Source organism: Nelumbo lutea, chromosome 1, assembly GCF_056320005.1.
Source record: "Nelumbo lutea isolate HS-2025 chromosome 1, American lotus-T2T, whole genome shotgun sequence".
Lineage (NCBI taxonomy): Eukaryota > Viridiplantae > Streptophyta > Magnoliopsida > Proteales > Nelumbonaceae > Nelumbo > Nelumbo lutea.
In genome coordinates, this window is record NC_142684.1 from 173,743,345 (window position 1) to 173,764,869 (window position 21,525).

Sequence of the window (21,525 nt, forward strand, 5' to 3'; positions counted from 1 at the left end):
GGGTTTCTTTGCAGTACCAAGATAGAGAGAGAAGTGCAAGACAGCTGCTGTAACCAGGCGAGAGAGGACCTAGAGCTCTGATACCATGTTTGCCGAACTGAACCTGTTGAGAGAGCTGAGAAGAAGAAGAAGAGGAACAAGAAGAGAGGAGAGTTTGATGTGTTCGAATGGGCACTGTTCACTAATATAAGAGCAATACATAATTTACATGAAAGGACCAGGATGCCCCTGATCAGTGATGGGACACCCAGTCTAATAAAACACAAGATACAATTAGGCCCAGTTACTAAGGTCCATTAACTAGAGACTCTAATACCCAGCCTAGACAAGAGAATAACAACATATCAGCCGAACCAACATTCCTATTGCCTTGTGGAAAGGAAAACACAATTGCACTTTTCATCCCATTTCAAATTTCTATATCTCACCTTTTTGCTTCCCATCCCTAGTTTGTTTCTATGTTGCCTTCTATTTTTGTTCCTACGGATGTCCAAGAAGCCCTTGCCTCTCCAAGGTGGCTCCATGTAATGGAAGAAGAACTCTCAGCTTTGGCTCATAATCATACATGGGACCTCACCACGCTCCCCCTAGTAAGCATGTTGTAGGTTGTAAGTGTGTATACATTGTTAAGTATTTTATCTGATGGTAATTAGAGTGGTTGAAAGCCCAACTGGTTGCCAAAAAATATTCCAAAATGTACGGTATTGACTACACCAAGACCTTCTCTCCATAGTTGTCAAGGCGACGCCTAGGCAACTAGGCGCTTTTCAAGGAGTGCCTCACCCAAACGCCAAGAAAAAATGTATTAGGCACATGTTGTGGGGACTGAAACACATTTATAATATACAATATTTATTAAATAAATATAAATATAAAAAAATATAATATTTTATTGGTTGGTTTTAGTTTTTAGAATAGGACATGTTGCATGTTATCATGTTTTTTTTATGAGGAAAGTATAAACAAAATAATCTCAAGGGTTTCACTTTGACAAAAGAATCGAATGAGGAAGAGGAGAGAACAACAGCCCTCCATTGTTCTAACACAATCCTCTAAGTCAAGGTGAGTTAATCAGTTTCCTCCTTCGTTTTGTTCTCTCTTTCCACTGGTTTAAAACAGTGGTTACGCCCTATTGTCCTCCTCTTCCATTTTGTGGACTAAAACCATTCTTCTTTCCTAGTTTAAAACAGGGGCTCCGCCCCCTTTTGTTCTTAAATTTCTTGCGTGTTTTCAACTCTCTTTCCCTCATTATTGGTGTTTGAAATTCTTCGTATTCTTCTTTTATTTTAGTATTTTTTTTCACTATCTTTTCTGGGTCTAGAACAGGGGCTCCACCCCCTTCTTTTGCTCTTAGCTTCTTGCATTTTTCAGCCCTTTTTTGTTCTTATCATTAGTGTCTGAAACAGGGGTAGAGCCCCTTCTTTTCTTCTTCATATTTTTTTCTTTTATTTTAATATTTTTCACCTTCTTTTCTGGGTCTAGAATAGGGGCTCTACCCCTTAATTTTATTCTTCATTTTCATCTTTTATTTTAGTAATTGTTCTCATCAAGCAAAACTGCGAGAAACACAAGCACAAAAGTAAGTGCAGAATACATAAAACCAAAAAAACTAGTTCAGAAGGGGTAGAAATTCATCACCTAGGTGAGGGCTAGGTGGCTGCCTAGGTGCCTGGGCATCCCATGGTCGCCTAGCCTTGCCTTGGCGCCTTGAAAACTATGCTTCTCTCCTGTTGCTAAAATTGGTTCAGTTCGTTTTTGATATCTCTAGCTGCTATGCATGATTGGCCTTTGTTTCAGCTTGACATCAAGATTGACTTTTTACATGGTGATCTCCTTGAGGAGATCTATATGGAGCCACCACTGAGGTTTATTGCTCAAGGGGAGGATGATAGTAAGGTGTGTAGACTAAAGAAGTCCATTTATGGACTTAAACAGTCCCCCCCCATACATGGTTTGGTAGATTTAGTGAAATGATAAAGAAGTTTGGTATGAAACAATGTCAAGTTGATCACTCAGTATTCAACCATGATTCACATGCTGGGACGATTTTATTGGTAGTATATGTAGATGACATTGTTATTACCGGTAGTGACAGGTTGGGAATTAATAGGTTGAAGACCTTTCTGCAGGAGCACTTCCAAACAAAGGACCTTGGAAAATTAAAATATTTCTTGGGGATAGAAGTAGCAAGGTATTAACCTATGTCAGAGGAAGTATGCTCTTGATTTATTAGAGGAGACGGGATTATTAGGTGCCAAATCGGTTGAAACACCTCTGGAACCAAATACCAAGCTAAGCAGTGATGTGGGTAAGGAGATCGAGGATCCTGGAAGGTACAAAAGGTTGGTGGGTAAGCTAAACTACCTAACTATTACTCGACCAGATATTTCATTTAAAGTTAGTGTGGCAAGTCAGTTTATGCAAAATCCTTGGATTCCACATTGGGGTGCAGTTCTAAGGATTGTATGATATTTGAAGGGAACTCCTAGTCGTGGTTTGTAATACAAGAGTGGAGGAAATCTTGAAAGAGATGGATACACTGATGCTGATTGGGCTGGTTTTGTATCTGAAAAGAGATACTCTACGGGTTATTGTACCTTTCTTGGGGGTAATTTGGTGAAATGGAAGAGTAAGAAGCAAACAGTGGTGGCAAGTAGTGTGGAAGCTGAACACAGAACCATGGCACATACAAATTGTGAACTAGTGTGGTTGAGAAATCTTCTATAAGAGATGGGGTACTCGATTGACACTCCTATGAAGCTTTACTGTGACAACCAAACTACAGTCCACATCTCTTCTAATCCAGTTTTTCATGAGAGAACAAAACATATAGAAGTTGATTGTCACTTTGTGAGAGAGAAGGTGCTTAGTGGAGTGATAGATATTGCATATGTTAACACAGGAAGTCAATGGGCAGACTTGTTCACCAAAGGGTTGAGTCGAGGAAGAGTGGACTGCATATGTAACAAGCTGGGACTATATAATATATACTCACCATCTTGATGGGGAGTGTTAGTGTCGACTGTATAGGGGTAGTTTAGTCTTTTTATTTATGTTTGGTGTGAGGTGTAATGTTTAAGATAAGTGTTGTGTCCCATACTTAAGTAGGGGCGTAATAGAATTTTTGTTTTATATTAGAAAACTATAAACATAACCTGGCCGACTAGAGAGAGAAGACTTTTCTCTCTTGTTCTAACCAGTTTCTTCTTCACCTCTCCTCTCTTCTCTTCTCTCTTCTATCTTCTCTCTTCTATCTTCTCTAACCTTCTTCTACTGCTATTTCTAACTGAATATTAGTGCAGATCTGAAGTTTATCATTATCTATATGATGGAATTGTGGGTCATACACTCATACCAAGGTTTTAGACAGAAATGAAATAAGATTATTTTCTAAAAAACATCTATTAACCTTCTTCTTTTTTTTTAAATTAAATTTGTTTTAATAATCAAACACCATGATGGGGTTTGGAGATTTTCCTTCCAGCACTAATTATAGATTCTGAATAAATGAAATTTGGAGATTTTGGTGCTCATACATGTATGATACTCACAACATCGAGAAGTCGTGGTTCCAACAGAATCCCAAGTCATTTATGGTTTGGACCCTGAGGCTGTATTTGGTTGCAGTGCAAATTTGTTTGCACTAGTACAAATGCATGGGAGTACAAATCATTTGCACTGCCATGGTTTTGCATTAGTGCAAATTTATTTGCATTGCAACCAAACACAGCCTTAACATTTTGATCTTTATTTTCTGATTGGCCTTGATTAAGATTGCTAGCGGAAGATAAATTTGGCATGAGGACTAACGCAAGTATGACACCAACTTTCTTAACCCTCCATTCTTATCTTTCTTCCACTCAAAGAAAACCCAGTCTAGTCAATTTTCCCCAATCTAGAAAACCCTAAAGTTCATGAAAGGAAGTCATAACTGTGTTCCACTAAACCTACCTAGCATCCTATTTTGGTTTTCAGTTTCCAATATAGCCTTGACTTCGGCTACCTAATTAAACATGTTCCTGCATAATTACCAAAATTTTAAGCCTAAATATGACCTAATATCACTCTCAACTGCCACATATGTTTACACTCTATAAAAAGGTCATTACCAAATGTCGGTCCTATCTATCTGGGGTATTGGGAGGGATAGACTGGATATGGTCCTAACATTTGCACTCTATCTGAACCCTAAATTTCACCACATTCCCCAACATCCCTCCTCAGCCATGTCACCATGTGCATAGAATCTCTAGATAGCTGAGGCACAATAAGATTGTAAAGCTTAATGGTAATGGTGCTATACTTATGGATCTCTCCATTTTCTTCTTGATGCTGCAAAGGATTATGCCAGACATACAACATTAGTTGTCATAAAACTTTTTCTGAGGCAACACAGATAGCACTTTTTCATCATTTGTACTGTGCAAATATATGATACAATTAAAAGATGTTCCATTTGAGCTGATTCTTGTTACCATTATTGCATTATTACTCTTCAACCCACCTTGATGCCTTCAGCTGCAGCCCAAACCTTCAATGTATCTTGGTCCACCGAGACAATTGCTACTAAGCAAGATTTCAAGCTGTCACCTATCGCAATGAAACCAATTAATTTAAACAGAAAAAACAAGACCAAATAGCAGTTGATGAAGAAAACATAGAATCTCAAATCCCTTACCATATACAAAACATTGGGAGACAAATTTGCACGTTGCATATACGTTCTCAACCTTCTCTGGTGCTATATACTCCCCTTGTGCCAACTTAAATATGTTTTTTTTCCTACCAGAATTTCAAAGTTGATAAAAGTGGAGGATAGTAGGTATGAAACATAGTCAAGTGGATTGTTAATACTTACTTAAGAAAAGTTAGGAGGAAGGAAATAAATTATCTAATTGCTGATTTATCATGGAAAATCTGAAAATCAAGAAATGGTCAAATTTTTAACTGTGTTTTGTCTAATCCAACTAAAACCACTGATGATGCTTCCAAGGATTCTCAGAAGATGATGTTTATTCTGAAACAAGAATCACAGAACTCTGGCAAGGAGAATAAAAAGGTGCTTATTGAGCCTTATGGGAGTAAAAAATCAAGGTTAGCACCAATGATAGATACAGAGGAAAGGGGTTGGCAACTTTTGGGATAGTGGAAAGAGGGTGCAATAGAAACTTCCTTGTAAAAGTTGGTCATAGTCTAGGAAGCGTTTGTTTAGAAACATGGAAAATGACAGTAGAGTTGTAGTGCGTAGCCTTTCAAAATTTCCCTTTGATGGTAGAAAGGGAATCCCTTTCATTCTCGTAGGTATTCTGCACTTAGTTAAAGGTAACAGTGAGCTTTAACTATGTTGAAAGACAATCTAATGCAACTGCTCATATTTTTTCTTTGGGGTAGTTATCTTGGGGTTTGTGTCAGTGTTAAATGTGTTTCTGTGGTTTTGCTGCCTTCTGCTTTTTTCCCAAATAATGAATTTCCTTTATCAAAAAAGAAAAAAATAAAGATAGCCTTAATGGTATGAAAAGCTTATCATCATCAGCTCTTAAATCATTTCTTCTAGCCCTTTCAACTTGCAAAACAGAACTCTTCTTATGGGTGCTATTGATGGTCTTCCATGCGTGCAACCAAACCATCTTAGTCTACTTTCTCTCATTTTATCACCTATTGGAGCTACTTCTAGGTTCCTTCAAATAATTTCATTTATGATCCTATCCCTTCTAGTTTTTCCACTCATCCATCTCAGTATACACATTTCTGCCACACTCACTTCTGGACATGATGTATCTTCACTGCCCAACATTTATGGTCATGGATCCTATAAATCCCATAGACACCACAATTTGTTATTTTGTTATCTAAAAGTCCTTTAATATATTGAGAAACTAAATAAAAAAAAAAAATCAAATATCCTCTAATGAAGAGCAGATGCATAACACCAGTGTCAAGAAGACACCACACCAAGAGTTGTGAAGATCTTTAGCTGGCAAATTTATTAGCAAATACCAGTCTCTCGATTATTAGATGTAAAACCGTAAGTGTATAGGAAGAGTTATATAAATGTTCCATTACATGTCAAATTCATTAACTCAAACCTAAAAATGATGGTATGTGGCATGCATTCCTTTGAGGACTAAAAGAAAAGAAACTTTGATCTCACCTATCAATGATCTTTAAGCGTCCTCCAGGCAACCACAACCCTATGTCTCCTGTATGCAGCCAGCCATCTTCATCAATTACCTCTCTCCTGCCCAATGGTAGTAAATTGTCAGGTAGATCTGGTTTTGAAAAATTTTATAGCACACTCAATAAACTGAAAACTCTATGGAGTAAATACGTTTGCACTTCATCTTTATAGTAGCCTTGGAATACAATGGGACCCCTGACACAGATTTCACCACGAGGATAGGGATGATCCTCAGATGTGTAATTCATTTCAGGAACATCCATAAGCTTTATCTCTGAAACAGGGAAAAGGAAAAGAAGTCCAGCTCAGAGGAAGAGAAAGATATCATAGCAAATAACATTACAATCATTAATAATCAACTGGGTCAATTTTTTTTGTTGATAAATAACAGATAAATTCATTCATTAAGGAGCTGAAAAACCCCAGAATACATTAGATAGGCCCCAAAGGAATATGAAGCCAAGTACAAAGCTGAAGCTAAACAAAAATAAAAACTGACAAGTTATAGACTATAGCCCAGCCATGGACAACCCCACTCTAGATGAACCTTTGAAACCCCTGCTCTAGCCAATGTGTCAGCCAACGAATTGGCACTTCTAGGTATCCAGTTGAATGAGGAGTTCAAGGGGTCCCATAGGGGAGGTGCTTGTCTTACTAAAGGCCTCATCCTCCAACGAATTTCTTCTCTAATCTTCAGCCAAGATATAACTATTTGGCAATCAACTGGGCCAAATCTTAGACCTCCAAGGAAACAAAGTTAATTTTTCCAGGATGCCTGACATACTTTAATACAAATTGAAGTGGTTTTCATATTACAATCACCTGTCCCACCAAGACACATCAGAATCATTTAAGGTACCAGGGTTGAGGTCTAAATCCAAACTATCACCAGGTTTGACTTTACCCATCTCCTTCAGTACAGAAGGACTAAATGAGTTTTTCTATTGTAACAGGGAAAAAAGCATTAAATAAAAGAGAAGGATTACAACCAATAAACAAAAAGCCAGAATATAAAACACCACACTTCAACAATCAAGAATACAACAAGACCAAGAACCCCATTCAGTCCCTAATTCCCTATAACTCAAACCCAGTGTAGACCACAAGCTTGATCCAAGTGCTTCCCTAATAGTGTCTTTAAAATCCGGATACGCAATTTCCTATCCTGCAATCAAAAAACCAATTCTAGAAATCAATTTGACTCTTGGTTCATAGCAGGTAAAAAATTTTGCCTTTTGGCTGAACTTTATCTTCTTTTTTTGAAGATAAATAAAAAAAGAAAATTTATTAAGAAAAGAGGACGCAGGATATAAATGCAGGTGATGAACCAATCACCAAAGAAGCAAAAAACCACTCTGAACCTTCCAACCCTCCAACTCCCAAAAAACAAGAAAAAATCCTTCACAAGGGAGCCATCCAAACAAAAGAAGAGCAAGAAGAATAAAACAGCCCAGCGTCCCCAACCAAAATTCGTTTCCTCTGTTCTGAACAGGGCAATTTCCTCTTTCTATCACTTCCCTGAAGACTCTTCCAGCAAACTCCACACCTCCAATAAATAGAATGCCTAAAATTTTACTTACCTGAAGGTCCTGAACTCTGTTTCCACCACCTTATCTAAATCAGCCTTCCTCTGTACCTTGAATGTTCTGTCCACTTCCACCTCCTCAAAATCACTTTGTTCTCTCTCAGCACCCCCTTCTTCTTCTTCCAATTGTTCCATCAAGTTTCTCTTTTATCCCTCAACACCCTCTTTCTCTTCTTCCACCTATACTAACCTACTCTTCTTTTTTCTGTGGTACACTTGAGAATTCAATTCCACCCTCCCTCTTAACTCAATCTCTCTGCCTTCTACACCCTCACAACCCTTGCTTTCCCCTCCTCCGTTATTGCCTCGGTTTGCTTTCCCCCACCCACCTTTCATAATCCTTTCCTCCCACCCTCCCTCCTAACTCAATCTCTCTACTACTCTTTTTCTTTTGTTTTCTTTTCTCTCCCAACACCACTCTAAACTCCTTGCCAGCTAGCTCCTCTCCTCTCCCTCCCACAACCTTTGTCCCCTCTATTTCAACCAAATTAGTGCAAAGTATCTTTTTCACAGCAACTCTGACTGACATCTTTGTCCCCCTCCTCACTTCTCCTCACACCTACATCTTTGTTGAGTCCCTCTACCATTTGAACAGAAACAATGAACTCCATGATTCTTCCTAGTAGGGCTGTTCACAAATAAGTCCAAACCGACCAACCTGGCCCGACCCAACCCGAGTCGGTTGGTTTTTCTTCACTACTGGTTGGTTTCGGGTTGCAAAGATGAGTAAACCGATAATTCGGTTCAGTTTTGGTTTTCATGTGAGAAAACCGAAACCGAACCGAACCGAACCGAGTTATTTGAAAAAATATATATTCTGAAAAATATCTGTTAAATATAGATATTTTAGTTTTAAATAAGAAATATATATCTGAAAAAATATATATTCTGAAATATATCAGTTATATATATTTCCAGAAAATATATTCTGAAATATCAGTTATATATATTTCCAGAAAATATATTCTGAAATATTATATATAATATTAGCACTTGGACTTCATGTGCATTGTGCAAGCTTGGAGTTGGTTGAAACCCAAACCGACTCAAAGCAACCAGGTCGGTTTTACTTAATAGAGGGTTGGTTTCGGTTTAAACTATAGGTAACCCAACCAGGTCGGGTCAGTTGAAAAAAACACTAGTAAACCGATCCAACCCGACCCGTGAACAGCCCTACTTCCTAGCACCTCCTTCCCTTTCTTTACTCCCTGTTTTGGTGCAGGATCTTTGTGATTCAGCACTATTCTTGCAACCAACTTAGATCCAGATGTGTAGCACAAACAAAGAACTAACAGAGAGAGAAGAGAAGAGATGGAAATAAGATTAGAACCCTAGGCAATAACACCAAATCTGTAGAGAAACTTTATTGTTCATCAGAAAAACTGTTTTTAAATGAGCCATACAAGCTTAATAAAAAGAAGCTTCCAAAGGAAGAATACTTTCAAAAATAATACTGATGTAATATATATTTAATAGAGCAATTTCATATCAAAGTAGCAACTAAAGAAGGTCAAACTTTAAATAATAAAAGTTAAGATAGAGTAAGTAAAAAAGAAAATAATAAGGGTGGAGACATAGTTTTTCTTAATGTAATAGAGAAAGAATAGAAAAAAACTAAAAAAAGAAATCCTTTATATTTCTATCTATTCTCTCTCTCTCCCTTTTCAAAACCCTTGAATCCTTTAAATTTCAGTAGTAAAACGATAGAAAAAAGTATAAATGATATCTATAGGTATATAATAAAATGTATTAACACGCATATTAGTGAGATGTAGCAATATGAATGGTATTATAATAAAGTGCCCACCTTGTCATTTTTATCACCAAGGTAGTGTGCCTAGTTGCCCAAACGAGCACCTTGTTGCTATAAACAAGGAGTTCAGGAGAGGTGTCCAAGGACACCTAGGTGAAACCTTGACAACTTTGGTCTCAATAATATACAAAATAACAAGTATACCCCTTAGTAAATATATTAACTAATTTCATATCTAAGGTGACAAATGGAAGATAGACTTCTCTAGAATAAGATTTTAACCTCAATGTGCTTAGTCCTTCCATACTAAGCAAGATTATAAGCTACATGCATGCACAACATCAGTGCATAATAAACCATAAATACATACATACATTTGAGGGGTTGCAAACTTGAAGGATTACAAACCGATTAGCCTAATCTCAAATAAGCTAATTTCTAAAGTGTTAGCTAATCGTCTGTGCAAGGCCCTTCAGCACATTATTTCTGTCACAAGGTGCATTCGTGGATGGATGCCAAATTCTATATGGAGATTTGATTGCTAACAAGTGTATGGACTCTCAGCTCCGAGAAGGGATCTTCTAGGACTGCTGTGCAAAGTGGACGTGGACAAAGTATACGACCATGTCCAGTAGGAGTTTGTTGATTATCTTCTATTTTGGATGTGTTTTGGTCATTTGATGTGAGATGGTGTAGTGGATGAAATCCTGTTAGTTTGACAGGGGCTGAGACAGGGTGATCCCATCTCCTTTCCGTTTTATTATTGTGGTGGAAGCATTCAGTAGGTGGGTGATTGGGTTGCGGAGGATGGAAATCGGGTTGAGTGCTGATGGTCCTTGCATTCAAACCAACATCCCACTCATTAGTAGACAGCCCTCTACTCTCTTTTCAGAAATCTTATTATATATCCAGCCTTTCTCAGGTTGCATGCTTGGGCATCTTACCATGCTACATCATTATAGGTTGAAAGCATGGTTTCAAATGTCGCAACATTTTGCTAATGTCGCTCGACATATGTTGATGTCGAGGCTCACCAACATGAAAATGGATGGTAATATAAAAATTACATTATTTCGGTTGACATTTCCTATAATTCGGATATGTTGACCAAATTGGTCCAAATAACCAAAAAAAAACAGTTTTTCCTATTATGTCGACAGGATGCCGACTAATGTACATTAATAATATAACATATTAGTATATTATATTAATATAAATTATTCCATTAATAATTTCTAGTTAATATTTCAAATGAAATATTTATAAAAAACAATTAACAAAAAATAAAAGAATAAATTAATTACTTTATAATATAAAACATAAAATATTTTTCAAGTAATAAAATATTAACTAGTTAGTATTTTTAAAATATTTATTAAAATCAGAAAATATTTATTAAATTTTATAATAAACCATATTCTAAATTTAATATAAAAATCAGAATAAATTTATTAAATTTTATACTAAATCATAATTTATTATAAATTTAGTATTAAAATAATAATAAATTCATTAAGTTTTATAAGAAATCAGAATCTATCATAATATTAATACTACAAAAAGGAGAATCAGTTTATTAAATTTATAATAAAACATAATGTATTATAACTTTAATATTTAAAAAATCAGAATAAATGTATTTCTACTTACTAGTGTGAAATAAATATATTAGAATTTATAAGAAATCAAAATTAAAAATAAGAAAAGAAAATATTGGATAACCTTGTAAAAGCATCAAGGTGCATAATAAATCAGTAAATCGTCATTTACTAATTTGTTATTGCTCTTAGTTTCTTAGCTTTATATAATGGTTGGGAATAAGATAATAGTCTAGAAATATGCATTAATGCTTCTTTTATCATTTTACAAAATATCATTGAATATTTCCACAGTGTCTCTAATTTTTACAATATTTCCCCTCGACATTTCCGACATATGCCCTATATTTTGGTAAGCGACATTTCCATCGACATCGACATTTTAAACCTTGATTGAAAGGAATACATGTAAGTTTTGAAAGCAAGGAGCATCATAATATGCATCTCTTAATAGATCTCATCAATGTAAGAATTTCCCATTAGTATTGACAAATGGAGAATTTAAAAGGGTTACTATGGATGAAAGCAAGCAAGGGTGGTAAACTATTGAGGGTTTCTCCCTAGTCCCTAAGAAGACAACAAAGGAATGCTGCATGGATGGTGCCAAAGACAGGTAAACGAAAGTCAAACTTAGATGAGTGCTATTTTGGAAACCAATAAGTGTCAAGTATTAAAGTTGTTAACAACCATGGCGGAAAAGTTCTGCTTAGCTTCTAAGAACTCCCTGGAGATGGAATTTCACTGAAAGAAGAGACTTAGACCAAATGAAGGTTAAAATTAGCCTTAAATTCAGACTGGGAAAACTTCATACAAGGGGATTGAAAAGTGATCATGAACTGGATGTTATCAAGGGAAGCTTAGAGCACTAGCCAACAATCTGAACTGCTCGTTCAGGTAGGTTACCAAAGCAGCAAACAATCTGCCAACTACAGGGAAAAAAAACAGTAGTCTAGTAAAGTCCTTTGCATCATGCATATCACTAATTTCTATTAAAATCCAAAAGCCAATAACATACCACAGGCAGGATTAGGAGAACCAACATGACCTGACAAGTTGTCACCCACATCCATTGAGCTTATAACACATGAAGTTTCAGTCATTCCATATCCTTCCATTACTAGACAACCAAAACATCTGTAAAATATGAACTTATGAAGTTATTTTAATGAAATAAGGAGTCAAAAAAAAAAAGATGAAAAACAGCTTTACCACATATGACTTGTGAAAAAACAACTTACACCCTCAAGAAGTCCATGACATCAGGAGATAAAGGTGAGGCACCTGAACCCATAAACCGGACTCGCCCTCCAAGTTTTGCCTTTATTTTATTGAATACTAATCTGTCCCATATGGGTGATGTATTTCTACCTGAAATAATCAAATGCAAGTATTTAGAATTTTGGCAACATATATGAAAGATATGGAATACAAATTGGGTAAAATTACTAAACTATCCAAAGCCACTAACCAAGCAAACGCTTCCACCCTTGGTGGAATAGGGTTTCCCCAAATTCCATTCACCCCTGAGACAATAGTTTTCAAGGCGACACCTAGGCACCCGCCTAGGCGACAAGGCACCCTTGGAGGCTCGCCTCGCCCAGTCGCCAAGCAGTTTTGTATACTATCTTATAAAATACATTTATATTGTTACTTTTTTGTGATTATAATTATAAAATAGACATTATTAAACAAAAATATTCATTTTGCGTGTTTATAAACTAATTTCTTTTTATTATTTTCTTATTTGTCAGGGTTTAATCAACACAAACGCCACTAACTTCTGTATGAACCCTCAAAGACTTCAGAATCTAAACCAATAAGGGAAAAACGTAAAATTTTGTCTAGTCAACACATTTCTTCCTCAACTTCTTCTTCTTCCTATAACAAAAATAAGGGTTCAGTCCCCATATTTTTTTTAATTTTCTTTTCTTCATTCTTTTTCTTCTCATAAATATGTTGATTTTCTAGACTTAAACATGAAGTTTATAATTTTCTTATGAAAATTATGGATAGTTATTAAGGAAATATGGCTATGGAACCTAGGAAACTACCCTAGGATATGTATTTTTTACTTGAAAAAATCCATCGCCTGGGCAACTAGGCAACAAGGTGCCCCCTTGTCACCTAGCCTCACCTCGGTGCCTTGAAAACTATGTCTAAGACATCTCCACTTGATCTTGAAAGGGACTGATAAAAGGATTTAACTGAAAATAAATCATTTCTTGATTCTTCCCACCATCTTGAATCTTCCCTTTACACTTGAGACTCTATTGATTGTAATTTTTAGAAGACCAACACACTCCTGAACTTCCCAATCAAATAGAGCTCTTCTAAATTTTGGACATCAAACTACTCTGCCTTGATTGATCCCAAATTTCTCTGCGACGAAGCTATTCTTCATACCCAAACTGTATAGCCGAGGGTAAAGATCACAGAGCTTCCCAATACCCAACCAATCATCTTCCCAGAACTTAATTGTTGATCCATCACCAACTCTGAAGGAAACAAGATTGAAAAAAGCTGCATAGAAACTCATAATCCCTTTCCACACAATTACCCCATAAGACGTCTTCACTTCCTTAAGGTCCTGAAGCCAATAACCCCATATTTGCAGGCCAGCACCCTTCTCCAAAGAGCCTCCCTCTTCAAACCAAATTTCCATAACCACTTGCCTAATAAAGCTTTATTGAAAACCTTCAATTTCCTTATTCCCAAACCCCCTCCCTTTTTTCCTTGCACACTTTGTCCCACTTGACTAAGTGAAATTTCTTCTCCAAACCTTTAACTCCCCATAAGAACTCCTACAGATTTTTAATTGAATTTATCACACTAGATGGAGCTTTTAAAAGCGAAAGGTAGTAGACCGGGAGGTTGGAAAGGACACTCTTAATAAGAGCAATCCTTCCACCAAGAGAAAGGTACCTCCACTTCCATCCTGCTAGCTTTTGATCAATCCTGTCAAGAACCGGTTGCCAAGTAGATGGTGCAGAAGCTTTTACCCCTATAGGAAGACCCAAGTAAAGGAGAACTCCCCCACCAAACAACCCAAAGCTGAAGCACAGCTCTCCAATAAATCATCCGAGATATCACCCACCCCAATCATCACACTCTTCTTCAGATTGATCATTTGACCTGCCAACAATTCAGAAAACTTGAGGCGAGTAATGTATCATCCGCAAACTAAAGGCGAGTAATGAGGATTGGGACTCCATGTCTTCTTGCTGTGAACCCTTCCAACATCCCAGTTCCTACTCCTTTTATTAAATAAGAAGCTTAGAATTTCCGCAACCAAGACAAACAACAGTGGGGACAACGGATCTCCCTTTCTCAAACCCCTGTTAGCTTGGAAGAAAGGGGCAGATATTCCATTATATCTTCTAAAAAGCCCAATCCACATGATCATAAGCCTTCTTAATATCAAGTTTGCAAAGCTCTTGAGCTTTGCAGAGGTGTTGGGGTGTGAGATTAGAAGTTGGCCCATTACCTACCTTGGCCTACCTTTGGGGGGGAACCCAAGGACAGAAGGATTCTGGAAGTCAGTGGATGAAAGGTTTGCAATGAAGCTGACTACTTGGAAGAGAACTTATTTATCTTTAGGGAGAAGGATTATATTGATTAGGGCCACTTTAGCAAATCTACCCATCTACTTTCTTTCTACCTTTCGTATCCCGGCAAGGATTGTGAAACATCTAGAAAAGTTCATGAGGGATTTGCTTTGGGAACCGGGGGAGGAAAAAAAGGATCACTTAGTCAAGTGGGAACAGGTTAGTAAGCCAAAAGAGCAAGGGGGTCTAGGGAAACATTGCCCTAAGGAACACCGCATTGTTGGGTAAATGGTTGTGGAGATTTCCCTTTGAAAGAGATAGTTTGTGGCACAAAGTAATTGCAATAATTCATTGTCTAGATTGCAATGGTTGGGATGCTAAATTGGCACATCACTCCACTTCAGCCTCTCCTTGGAAAGCTATTCACGAAGTCTACCCAAAATTCTCTAGTTCCATCTGTTTTGATGTGGGAAAGGGGAATAGAATCCATTTCTTGGAAGACCTTAGGGTTGAGGAATCACCACTTAAAGAACAATTCCCTGACCTTTATACCATTTCCGACTTCAAGAATGAAACCATTTCTAATTTGGGTGTGGCTTCCCATTCAGGTATCATCTAGAACCTTGGTTTCAGAAGTGGCCTTAGGGATAGAGAGTGTATCTTCTTGACTGATCTCCTTGGAACCTTGCAATCAGCTAATACCCCAATTTGGAGGATTCTAGATTCTGGGTAATCTCCCCAGATGGGCTCTTCTCTTGCTCCTCTTTTTTCAGTCATCTTGCTTACTAGGCCCCAAGGGGTGACTCTCCCGATGAAAGAAATTTGGAGCAAACCTACCCCACCCAAAATCCAACCTTTCTGTTGGACCCTTTTACTTGGTAAGGTAAATACTTGCGACTTGTTGCAGAAAAGGAGGCCTTCGACTTGCCTCTCTCCTCATGTGTTTTCTTTGTAGGAATGAATAGTGGAGAGTACCTCTCCCACCTATTGATCTCCTTCCCATTTATAGGTCATGTTTGAGAATTTTTCTGTTCTCTCTTTGGTTGCAGATGGGCCCTCCCCCAGAGGTGACAGACGATTTCAATCCTAATTTCTTGAGGCAACCTAAGAAGAGAGGGAGAATTATGTGGAAAGTTACCAAAGTGGCTATTTCTTGGGGAGTATGGGAGGAAAGAAATAACAGAACTTTTGCTGGAAAATCTAGAACCTTGGAAGAGGTCATTGACAGCATAAAACTGAGAGTTGCATTGTGGATAAAAACCTTGGGCAGTTTTCAAGTTTTCTTTGTAATTACATCCAAAGGGCATGGAAAGAGATAGCACAGTCCTCTAGGGGTAAGGAAACTCTAAGAGTTGAGTGGAAACCACCAGAGATAAACAAAGTGAAATTGAGATTTGATGGAAGCTCTATGCGCAACCCGGGAGTGGCAAAAATAGGAGGGGCAATCAGAAATGAAGCATGCAAGATATTGGCTCTATATTCAGGGTGCCAATTGGTATTACGAACTCAACTAAGGCTGAGTTATTAGCATTACTACAGGGCCTCCGATTGGCAAAGCAATTGGGTATTCATCAGGTGGAAGTGGAAGGGGTTCTCAAAAGTTGTAATCTCCTGGGCAAAATGTAATAGACATGTCCCATGGACCCTCAAGCATATCTTCAGAGAAATGGAGAGGTTAGTAAAGGATATAAATGCTGATTTTAGGTGGATCAGGAGTGCAAATAGGTTAGCAGATACCTTAGCCAAACAAGGGGCTACAAGGCAACAACTATATTGGGCCTCACTGTAACCAGTGTTTTAAAAGGCGTGGGAGGTGTATGCCTAGAGGCGCGCCTCCAGGCGAGGCGCTCCCAAAACGCCCTGAGGCGTATGGCAGAGACACTGATACCTCTAAGGCGTACGCCTCAGGTGCAAGCGCTTTTTTCATGAGGCGTGCTAGAGGTGTATGCCTCTTGCACCTCATGCACACCTGATATGAAAATACAGGAAAAAAAAAGAAAAAAGAAAAAAAAGGAAAGGGAAGGAAAAGAAAAGAAAGGGAAAGAAAAGGAAAGCAAAGAGAAGAAAAAAAGAGAAAAGGAAAGGGAAGGGAAGAAAAGATAAGGGGAAAGAAAATGGTTTGCCCCCTACCCCTTCGGTTGGGGGGCTCCGCTTCGGCGAGCGAGCTTCACTTCGACAAGACCCCGCCTTTGAACTACTGTTATGCATCTTTATTCTTCTTAATATAAAAGATTTTTATTAAAAAATAAAGAAAAAAATGAGATCCTCCCTTCCTCTTCATCCTCTTCCTAACCCCCCTCCTCTTAAGAAGGCTTACGCCTCCTTATGTTCGGGAGGCTTACGCCTCACGCCTCTAGGTAGTGGAACGCCTTGTGTCATGCCTTTGTGTTTTAAAACATTGGTTGTAACTTGGATTGTAATCATTGGGGATGACTATTGGGTCATCAGTCTGTAATTAACTCCACATAGTTTAATTAATGAAACAATCTTTTTGCTGATCAAAAAAAAAAATCATCACCCCATCAAGGATTTGCTTGCCTTCCACAGAAGCCATTTGGGTTGGACCCACCACCCCATGCAAGACCAGTCTTGGCTTTCTAGATAGAACTTTAGAATAAAACCATCCATAGAATGGCCACTCTAGTGCATCTCCTAAGTACCATTCCCCTTCATTTAGGGAAATCAGGAAAGGGCAAAAAAAGATGTGGCTCACATATTTGGATGAACCTACCTATAACCAAAGGAGCTAGAAACCAACCCTAAATACAAGAAGTGAAACTATAGGAGATTAGCAGATAGAAAGTAGTTTCCTCATTTGCATCACACATAAAACACATGTGCACCAATTAGGTGTCATTTTCACAGATTCTCACAAGTATAGAATTTCGGGAAGACCTCTGAACAAAATTCCTCACCCAAGCCAAGTATATCTAAATGTAAACGTGATAATAGAGGAAGAAGGTAAAACAAGAGCTTCCACAAAGGAGCCAGGGTCCAAATTCTGGAGCCAAATTTGGAAGGACCCAATAAAACTCGTTCTAAAGACTATAAATGCACAGCTACCTGTTCAAATACAAAGTCCCTCACCCCTCCCCTCAACGCAAGATCACAAGAGAAACCACCATTGGAAAATGAGACAAAACAGGAAATGGATTTGAAGAGGGAGTAAACCCAGGGGAACTGATCTCTAAGAGGCCTATCACCCCACTATTAATCCTCCCAAAATCTCTACTGCCATCTAATGCATCATCAACAACAAACTCATGAAATGAAGGCAGAACAAAGGAAATGGCTTTCCAAGGAAAAGCAAGTGTGGCTTTGTGAACCAATCTAGCATCCCATCCTTCAATCATCCCACCATGAATGTTGCCAATGGATATCTCCATAACCGCTGTACAAGCAGAGCCAAGTTTTCTGGTACCATTCTCCCCATAAAAAATCCCTTATTAACTTTTCATCCGTTTGCTATTGACCTCGGAATTCTAAAAACTGACAAAAAGTATATGCATGTAGGTCAAGGTTGATTCAGCTAGAGTAATTCTGCCTCCTAAAGAAATGAAGTTCCTTTTTAAAGCAGACAATTTTTTTTGTTACCCTCTTCCACCACCGGATTACAAAAAAAGTTGGCTCTAGGATTACTTCCCAAGGGAAGACCTAAGTGTTTCAAGGAAAGAACCTCCTAACGTCCTCTTCTTCATCCTCCTCCATGCTAATGCTGGTCACACAACTCTTATCAAAATTAATTTTTTTATTTGAAATCAACTCAAAGAACTTGAGCAAGAATTATAGGTTCCTAGCTCCACCCACCCCCAATGTCCTTACAAAACAGTACAATGTCATTAACAAGCATAAATGAGTCATATCTAAATTGGTGAATACATAGAACCATGTAACCATAGAATTTAGAGACTACTTATTTTTGGCCTAGATAATCCATTATATAAAGCCCATCTATTGGTGAGCCAAAATGCTAAAAGCATGGGACATTTAGCAAGAGAGGTCACACCCTAGTTAGAGTGTTGTATCTCCATGCCCAAGTCCCTTAATTGGTAAATCTGACAATTGGGGCCCACAGGCCTCTTAGCAACCAAATAATCTCAGATAGTGTTACCTAGAAAGTCTTTTCTGGATTCAACTTTCTTGCATTTTCTTGGCAACCAAATGAAGCCCCAGTCTTCCTAATAGATGTGTTTCTTGCTCGACTCACTTATAATATTCCAAAATCCAAATGTACATATTTCTTGTTTAAAGAATGTAGGTGCTATAGGTTATACATTGTTCATAGTATTGACAACCAGGGACAAAAAAAAGGCAGTCAAAAGTTCCTTGCTTTCGTGTAAAATGCATCTAGTTGTCAATTCGTTTACCACTCATTATTGCTTGTTTCTTGGCATCATATGCAGCATTGAACAGACTCTCCCTTAGAACACCAGATGTCTTTACAGCATTTATAATACTGCAGTTTTAAGATAGCAATTGCAGACCAAGTCAAAAATGAATGCCCATACAAATTGTAGGCATAGAGAAAATTCAATTTAACTATTGAACATTAGTTTACCCAGCATAGATTCTATTATATAGTCGAGGGACACTGCAGAATATAGTTGGTCTTAGAGCAGCCATATCGTCCATCAATTTTAAATTGTCCTGCAAACGAAAGGCAACATTCAGCATATGAGTATTTAATGAAGAAAATAGTAAGCTTTTCTTTGTCAATGTCTACAAAAATTTTGGACTTAGATCACATCATAGTACCTAGAGGCAGACCAAAAGGACATCGGTCAAAATAATAAGAAATGATTTAAGCGTTCATAATTTAGTAATGGATATAGCATTAAACAAAACAGAATGGTGAAATGGGATTCATGTAGCCAACCCAATATAGTTGGGATAAGGCTTAGATGATGATGATCACCAAACAAATTATTAGATTAATCCAGAATCAATGGTAACTTATATTAAAGAATGAAAATATATGTTGAAGAATAACAATAAAAAACTATATGTTGATGAATTTAAAAAAAGATAAAGGATCTATTTATCAAAAGAAGAATCTAGAATCGTTAGACTGGTTTAACAATTATAAGAGTCAATGCCCATAATGCTAAATTGCTATATATCTTAATTGTATAGAATAGAAGGAATCATACTTTCATATAATATCTTAATTGAATTATATATAATGATCAATAAATTCAGTTTAATTCTACATCTACACGTGGAAAATCCTAACAACATTTTAATCGATTCCATAGATATTTAGACTATAATTGATGAACAACCAAGACAAATATTAGTCTTTTATTAGTGTTGAATATAAATCAAATTGGCGCATGGCCAAGCAGTAACGCAACAGGTTTTGGTCCTGGTATATATATTTCCTTTTCTTAACACTACCAGTGTGAGTTTATCTTACACTGCTGGTCCTAAGCCCGGATAAAGGAGAGTTGTGTCAAGTTGGCAACTAACACTAAAACTTCTGCCAAACCCTCATGATTATGGATCCTGATTTGTCTTTTTGTGCTCATGCTAGGGCATTTTGCATAAATGGTGTGTTGCACCCTAACTCGTTTTAATTAGACTTGTTTTAAGAGGAGGAAGTCATTAACATAATTAGTGCTTATGCACCTCAAGTAGCTTTAGAAGAAAACATTAAAAGACAATTTTGGGAAAACTCAAAAGGATTAGTCCAAGAAATTCCAAACGAAGAGAAGAATTTTATAGGAGACTTAAATGACATAGGGAAAAGATGTTAGACAGTTTTGTATGCCCTTAGCTTCAATCAAAATGATGTACTTTGTGAGTTTATTGTAAATGAAAAATGTGCATATTTGATTCATGTTCCCTTCGTATATTTCTGTGTAATACCCTTAAACTGAACACTTAATGAGACTCGTGTTAGTTTAGAATGTTCACAGCCAGTGGGTCGGTCTGAGGAGACCTATCCTGACAAGGCTGACACTGTGGTGCCACCAAGTCGGTCGGGGTGGCCTGTCTCAGCTACCAGGGTGAGACCCTAGGCACATATAGTGTAGGATTAATTGAATCTTTGAACTGGACCAGATTTCCAGTATTGCCCTGAACCTTGGAGATTGATGGGCAAAACTGGAATGTTACACCCAACCCCTAGACTTGATTATGATACTGCACTAGGCGTCGGATTGGGCTATCTTTGATGTACCAATCAGTGAGATCCTTAGCAGGGGTCAAAACCTGGGTATGTTGGGACAGTCTGAGAATGCATCTAAGTGGGTGATCATAGTGACAGGATCAGCCCCTTTGTCGGACAAAGGTAATGATCAAGGATGCACTCTCACTGATGGAAACCAAGACTGTCGGCAGTCGATTTCAATCGTTGAGATTTGTTTTGCAAAATATATTTTATGTGAGATATAAAAGTATATATATAATGGTTTCTAAAAGGTTTGCAAAAAAGTTTTAATTCCCGGGATCCATATAAGTAGAGAGTGCAACACTGTTCCTTGCAGCCGAGGGAGAGGTCATTTCTTGTCAGGCAGTGTATGATCATTATGGGCTGAGAGGTTAAGTGTAAGACCATTGAGGATAATACCTGATGAGCTAATCTTGCATCTGCCCACAGTCCCTGGGTGTTACAAGGTGGCTTGGCCCAGGGACCACTTAGGGTAAGTGTTGGGCCCATAGAGCCCATGAGATGGGTTTCAGGGGGTGCACTGTCCATAACAGTGTATTCGGCCAAGCCTTGTAACAAAGGCTAGGCTGAACCCATGTGGCTGATGTGTAGATCAATGTTTGGGTCCCATGCCATACAAGGAAGCCCAACTGGGCAGTAGTTTGGAAGGCTAAGTGAATACATAACCTTAAATGGGCCTTAAGCCCATTTCGAA

At 37.8% G+C, this 21,525-nt stretch overlaps 1 protein-coding gene across 2 annotated transcripts in view; it reads right to left on the reverse strand.

Annotated features, from left to right (window-relative positions):
• The window catches only part of LOC148879278 (long chain acyl-CoA synthetase 6, peroxisomal-like), a 73,802-nt gene that overhangs the window by 9,230 nt on the left and 43,047 nt on the right, over positions 1–21,525 (reverse strand). For both annotated transcript variants that reach the window (XM_088960773.1, XM_088960772.1), the window contains exons 13-20: positions 19,218–19,306; positions 19,027–19,115; positions 12,353–12,482; positions 12,130–12,248; positions 6,329–6,452; positions 6,152–6,238; positions 4,679–4,782; positions 4,505–4,590 (exon numbers count right to left, since the gene is read on the reverse strand). In XM_088960773.1, the coding sequence (XP_088816899.1) occupies positions 4,505–4,590; positions 4,679–4,782; positions 6,152–6,238; positions 6,329–6,452; positions 12,130–12,248; positions 12,353–12,482; positions 19,027–19,115; positions 19,218–19,306 (828 nt within the window). The remainder of the gene's footprint in view (positions 1–4,504; positions 4,591–4,678; positions 4,783–6,151; positions 6,239–6,328; positions 6,453–12,129; positions 12,249–12,352; positions 12,483–19,026; positions 19,116–19,217; positions 19,307–21,525) is intronic.